A 6,677-nucleotide genomic window follows, 5' to 3' on the forward strand; every position below is an offset into this window, starting at 1 on the left:
GTGAGACATAAAGTGACTCGACTGTGTGTGTGTGTGTCCAGACCTTCTCCAGGACCAGTGGCTCGTCCCTCAGGCTGCGGCTCAGGTCACTGCGGGCGTACATGCTAAAGTCCTCCACCATCATCTTGTCGATCAGCTTCTCCAGCTCACACAGCTGAGAGCCCAGATGTCTGAGGGACATAAAGGTTCACTTAAGCAAAATTGATTTCCACCAAATCTGCCATTTAGAATTTTGGCGTCCATTTTGGCGAGAAAAAATGACAAAAATTAGTAATTACAGTGACGGTTTTATGACGATAGAAGTTGCTTTTGGTAAAATTAGCACTTTTTTTGTCATGTTTGTTCCTGATGTTAGCAACATGTTTTAATGACACTTATAATGTCTTTGTAATAATAGTAATTCTTTCAGTAAATATTTATTCGTAAAATTAGCAAACATTCATAATTAATTATGTTTTTTTGTGACATTAGCGACTTGTTTTTTGTAAAATTAGCACTTTGTCTTTTGTAAAATTAGTAATTATGGTAGCGTTAGTTCCGAATGTTAGTAACATTGTTTTTGTGGTCTTAAAACATTTAAACAAACTTTGTTCTCACCTGAAGCTGTGGATTCCCTGCAGCTCCTGCTGCAGCACCTCCTTGGTGGTGGCGATGAGCTCCAGCGCTCCGACAAACTCGGAGGTGGAGAGCAGCAGCTGCACCGTGGGCTGCGTCTGGTGCACCGCCGCCATCAGCTTCAGCTTGTTGTGCAGCTTCACGCAGTTGTTGCGCGTCAGCGCGGTGCGCAGGGCACGCAGCGGCCCCTGGCACATGACGCGGTCTATGGCGGCGGTGCGTCCCCGCAGGACGGCGACGGCGCGCTGCGTCTCCTGCAGCTGGTCCTGCAGCTCATGCTGCGACGACATGGCGTGGAAGAAGGCGTCGGAGCGCAGGGAGATCTGCCGGGCGATGCTGACCTCCACCACGTCCAGGTAATGACTCAGCTGTAACCATGGAAACACCGAAAATGACGACAACATAAGTGACGATATAGAATTTTATCACGCAACGCGATAAAAAGGACTCTGACAAAAGGAATTTGTTTCGTTTACATATTTGGGAATAGGAAAACTATTAATACTTCAAAATAGTGTAGCTAGCCAACATGTGTCCTATTCGTGATGCAAAAATAATGTTTTTCTAGTCAAATTTGCAAGTATTACTGATTACAGTGGCGCTTTTTTCACGTTAAAAATGTGTTTTTCGGTAAACTGATCAAACAGTAGTAATTACAGTTACGTTTTTTGACGCTAGTAACTTGTTTTTAGTAAAATTATCAAACAATAGTAATTACAGTGACATGATTTTGAAGTTGGTAACTTGTTTTTGTAATATTACTAATTTGTTTTCGTAAAATTAGCAATGTGTCTTTTTTTTAGCATTTCTTACTCAAGTAAAATCTGTTTGTGATGTGTATACCTTTTCCAACATTTAAAGTTTAGTGAGTAGAATAATGTTATTCATAATATTAGTTACATGTAGTTACATTACACATGTTTTACGTATTGTGTAAAAAATGTGTACAAATGTGGACGAGTTGTTAAAGATAATTTTCGGGGTCTGAAACATGAGCCACGGTTCAGGGCGTTGTGATCGGAGCATGTGACGCGCGGTGTTTCGCGAGGTTTTCCACCTTCTCCTGCAGAAGTTTGGACGATGCCACGTCGCGGCTGCTTTTCCCTCCGGAGCTGCTGAAGTGCGACCAGGGCAGGACGGCGCTGAAGGTGATCGGATCATCCAGAGCAAAGTCCGGCTTCATGAAGATCTGGGGAAAAATTCAAAACACACAGAACAAAGTTCTTATTTTCATAAATATTCTGTTGATTTTTTATTAAAAATGACACATGATCTCAGTCAAGCATGGGCATTCATACTTTCAAATGTTCTCCAGTAGAAACAGAATAAAGTCGAGTAGATGTGTTACCTTTGGGACTTGTTCCAGCTCAGCTCTGGACTTTTCTGTTTGGGAAACAAGCGGTAAAAAACTAACATCAGTCAGCGTCATAAATATCATTATAAATATCTAACGTTAGGATCAATACGAGCTCTACATGCACAGTTTCATCGAGCTGAGGTCGTAGTTGGACTGAGACAGACAATCAGACTTTTGCCGGGTTGAGAAAATCAATTTATTGGCTGTGTGCATGTGACTCCGTCTCTACAGGTGGCGCTGTATCTCTCTATAAGCAGGTGCATTTTGAATGAGTTTCCTGTTGACCTTTACTGTATGTCACAGAAAAACAAAAACAGTGAACGGTGCAGAAAAATCAGACTCTGATACCGGATTTTTTGCTGATATGTGACATGCTGATATTTCAGGATTGCTTAGGCCGATAACCGATATACAGTATATTTTTTTTTTTCCTGCTCATTTAGTCTCTTCTGTAGTGAAATGAACACATCATCGCAGCAGATGTAGATATAAATTAACCTTCATTGAGCAAAATAAATAAACTTAAATATAAAATGTGTCGTTGGGGGCGCCAGCGTAGACGTCGAGGAAGGAGAAGCCTTTTTAGCCTACTGTTGTAGTCAGTAGTCATATGGGCAGATCTGACAATACATTTGGTAGCCGATATCTGCGGATATGGTGCCGACAATATTGTGCATTCATGTGTGAGAGGGTGTGTCATCACTTGAACACAGTACAGAGACAGTAGTGCAGCAGCAGGTTAATAATTGATACCGTGGTTGGTGGTGATACTGGAGATAGCGTCCAGGTCGTCCTTGTTGGGACAAATGCTTTTGCAGCGTTCGTGGATTTTTTCCCTCTGAAAATGAACGGAAAGAGGGGCAAAAAGATTCAGGATTTAGTCGAGAAAAAGACGACATCTTTCAGTGCAGTCTGACATCACAGCAGTCACTTTAAGAAAGATTGATTATTTTCATCATCGACTAATCTGTCAAATTGTGAATAAATGTTGAAAGATGTTGATCAGTGTTTCTCAAACCTGGAAATAAGAAACATTGACATGTTTGGTGATATATACAGATATCAAATGAATAAACGGATTCTTTTTTCATTGGTTCATTTTGGGGACATTGCGTTCTCTTCTCACGTTTCTGTAATAATTTAAAGAAAACCTTTATCTCGTACTGTTTTCAGGACACAAACTCTACGACTGGAAAATGACCTGAGGGTGGCGCCAAAGCTGAGGCTAAAGAACCTGAGACAAACGTGTGCCTCCTCTTTTATTGTTGTCGCCGTCTTTGAGATGTCACTATGAAAACTGGAGGAGGAAATAATCGGAGCAGAAGCAGCCGACAGAAAGTATTTCACGGCTTGTAAAAACAGCCACTAATCCGTTTCACTAGCGACTGGTTTTTGTGTCTTTGTGGTGAGTTACAGTGGTCTTCGACAGACAAGACAGGCAATCCTTTTTCGAATGATATTATCTTATCAAAACACACTGTTGTTTGAAGCCTGGGAAGTAAACTGTTGGACGTTTGCGTGGGTGAATCTAATCTTTAAACAATTGAGTGGATCAAAAACAAAAGAGAACACAAAGGGTGGCAAAACAGCTCAGACAGGATTCCTGACACACCCACGCCGAGTCGAGGTCAGGTGACACGTGACACAGATCATGATCGTGTGTCTCCTGAATCTCCTGAGTCTAAATTGCGCCCGAGGTGACGCGATTATCCGATTAACGTAAATAACCGCGAGTCACAATGGGGGCTGCCACTCATGATCATTTTTCAGTAATCGACCTTCACTGCAGCTAACAAATACGGAGCTAAAGACTGACAGGAAGATCGTAACGTAACTGACATGTTATTTTTCGAATATACTGTATGTATTTACTTAATTTTTTTTAAGAAAAATGCTCATTATTTTCTTTTCACGTGGTAAAATTAGTTTTTATGTAGTAAAAATGCTCATATCTATTTTATTTGTACATGAAATAAAACAAAGAGTATTTAGACTCTGACTCCACCTGTTCTTATCTTCTGACACAATTTTCTTTTCTGGTCCCGATCATTTATTCACTCCATGTTTTGTGTGAACAGTGAGTGTCATTGTTCACATTCTCGTGCGGTACATTTACGTGGTGTGGGTCAGTGGGAGTGGCCGTTTGTTTGTTGTTTTTCTTACCTGAGCTGTCTCCTGCAGGTACGCTGCAAAGTGCTCCCTGCCAATGTTGGGCAGGTAGAACGACGGCATCACCTCCGTCTCCGCGAAGTCCAGCCCCCACGTTTTGGTGAAGAAGTCCGACTCCCTCTTCGCGAGCCGGGGGTCATTCAGCGCGGCGGGGAGGTTGACCTTCGAGCTGTACACCGTCCATCGGTCGTGCTCCGCCACCACAGATGGGCCGTCGCACAAGCCCCGCCCCCCACCTGTGCGACCACACACCATCAATGACGAGGTTGTGAGAATGACAAACCCAGTGTTCGTTGTGCATTTTCAATAAAAAATATATATTTATATAAACAACACAAATGAAACAATACAAACAATAAACTTTTCAATTAATATTTTATATTTTTGTGACCTCCAGTTTCTAAGAACAAAAACAGATAGACTAACAGGAAAGTGAAGTTTGTAAACCACTCACTCTCCCACACCAAAGTCCATAGAGAAAATCAGTGATTTTATCTCGCAGGAACACAGGAGGTGCTGGTCTACTCATGTGGACACTTTACATCACTGAGGTAAATCTCAATGAAGGATTTCAAACACAGAAGTGACTAAATAAGACATTTGAACTCCTGTGTGCTGTGATGTTAAAATCACTGATTTTCTCAATGGACTTTGGTGTGAGAGGGTGAAATTCTTACAAACTCAACTGTTCACTATACTCCAATGTTTAGTGGACTAAATTATTGATCAAAACAATGACAGTCTCACCTGTGGGCTCTTTGGGGCAGACGTCAGGCAGGGAGCGGACAGGCCGGCGCCGAGGGGCCAAGGGATCCTGCTCCTTGTGATAGATCCCATCTCGGCCTCCACCACGAGGCACTAGGGAGGAGCTGTGGCTGGAAGCCATGGCATTGGGACTCGCCTCCTATGAGGCCAGCTAAAAAACGCACACATTTATTTTTTAAATATTAAATAAATAAAAAAATACATGGAATCGCCAAAATTAAACTTTAAAATCTTACTAAATAACACTTCTTTATCTTTAAATTCTAGAAAAATAGAATAGAATTTGACCACATTTATAATCAATATCATACGTAATTATCCTTTAAAGAAATAAACCATGTATTATCTGAACAGAAAGGTAATAAGTGTATTTAAAGATCATGTAACACAGGCCATAAACAGTACATTATATGTAATTTTTGTATTTACAGTGTATTGTATTGTCGCTCTCACTCACAACAGAAAACAACCAGAGAAACAACCTGTGTGCAGCTTTATCAGGATATAGATTACACATACATTATTTATAAGCCATGTCACCTGGCCTTACAGAAACATAGATTTCATTTATATGGAGTATAAATCAGTAAGTGAGCGGTTGGTATGACTTCAATACTTCAACAGACATTGATCTGTTTTCAGATAAGCGAGTACAGGAAGTTTATTTTCTGCTGCAGATCAAACCAGAAGTGAAAGTATTTTTTTATATGGACTGTGTCTTTAACTGGATTATGGTCACAAAACAAGACATTTGAAAGAATCATCATTTGCTGACATTTCACGAACCGAATAAGTATTCTATAAATCAAGAAAATGACCAACAGATTCATTATGAAAGCAATCGTTAGTTGCAGCTCTCGTTATATTACGCATGCCATTTTATCAGACTGACGACGAGCAGTTGTATTACTTGATAAACTATTTATCTCAATGACAGCAGACATTATAAATGACAGCTAAAACAGACCTAAAATAATCGGAATAAGTTGTTTAAACGCAGAAATATGCAGCTATAAATGTTTTCAAGTGACCACATACATGTCCACATGCATGCCAGCCTTCCGTCTCAGTTCATATTTAATCTGAAATCACATAATCGCTGATTGCTGTCAGACGCTAGCCAGCTAGCTTTAGCCTAGCCTAGCCTAGCTCCGGTGTAATCGTTGCTTCTAACGGTTCGGACTTTTGAATGCACCAGGGCCGGACGTGAAGGCAACGCCGCACGACAACCAAAACAGACGCGGGTACGATCGCGGGTGTCGGTGACAGAGCTCAGAAAAGTGCAAAACAACCACGGCCCTGCGCTGAAAGCTAGCGCTAAAGCTAATGTTGTTGTTACAGCTGAGCGAGTGCAGCGGGGTTACACGTAGGCTCGCTAACGCTAGCGGCTCAGCCGGACAAGCTTGTTAGCTCGTCTCTGTCAAACAGGACAGAAGGGGGGTCTGCGGGGGGACGACAGCTACCTGTGAGTGAAGCTCAGCCGCCGCCGCTGCTGCTGCTGCCGCCGCTTCGTCTCTTCACCATTACAGGAGAACCGGAGATGCAACGGCAGCTGAAATCGGGAGTAGAGCAGCGAACAGGGATATCACCACCACCGGTTACCTGACCATCATGCACCGCGAGGAGCCGGAGGAGGCGGGGCAGGAACGTCTTCTTCAGCGAGGGTGTATTTTTCCAGTACCGACGCTCTCTGCTGTCACCTGCCGTTCACAGGTGTCATCACACCACCGACTGCCAAACTGCAAGAGCCACACGCTACTTCCACTAGATG

At 42.3% G+C, this 6,677-nt stretch overlaps 1 protein-coding gene across 2 annotated transcripts in view; it reads right to left on the reverse strand.

The window, feature by feature from the left end:
* vps54 (VPS54 subunit of GARP complex) overlaps positions 1-6,535 on the reverse strand; it is a 14,392-nt gene extending 7,857 nt beyond the window's left edge. For both annotated transcript variants that reach the window (XM_044028857.1, XM_044028856.1), the window contains exons 1-8: positions 6,370-6,535; positions 4,889-5,057; positions 4,136-4,377; positions 2,726-2,810; positions 1,964-1,998; positions 1,673-1,804; positions 598-983; positions 44-170 (exon numbers count right to left, since the gene is read on the reverse strand). In XM_044028857.1, the coding sequence (XP_043884792.1) occupies positions 44-170; positions 598-983; positions 1,673-1,804; positions 1,964-1,998; positions 2,726-2,810; positions 4,136-4,377; positions 4,889-5,027 (1,146 nt within the window). In that variant the 5' untranslated portion in view covers positions 5,028-5,057; positions 6,370-6,535. The remainder of the gene's footprint in view (positions 1-43; positions 171-597; positions 984-1,672; positions 1,805-1,963; positions 1,999-2,725; positions 2,811-4,135; positions 4,378-4,888; positions 5,058-6,369) is intronic.
* Positions 6,536-6,677: the final 142 nt, after the last annotated feature.

The sequence above is a fragment of the Solea senegalensis genome, linkage group LG6 (assembly GCF_019176455.1).
Source record: "Solea senegalensis isolate Sse05_10M linkage group LG6, IFAPA_SoseM_1, whole genome shotgun sequence".
Classification (NCBI taxonomy): Eukaryota; Metazoa; Chordata; class Actinopteri; order Pleuronectiformes; family Soleidae; genus Solea; species Solea senegalensis.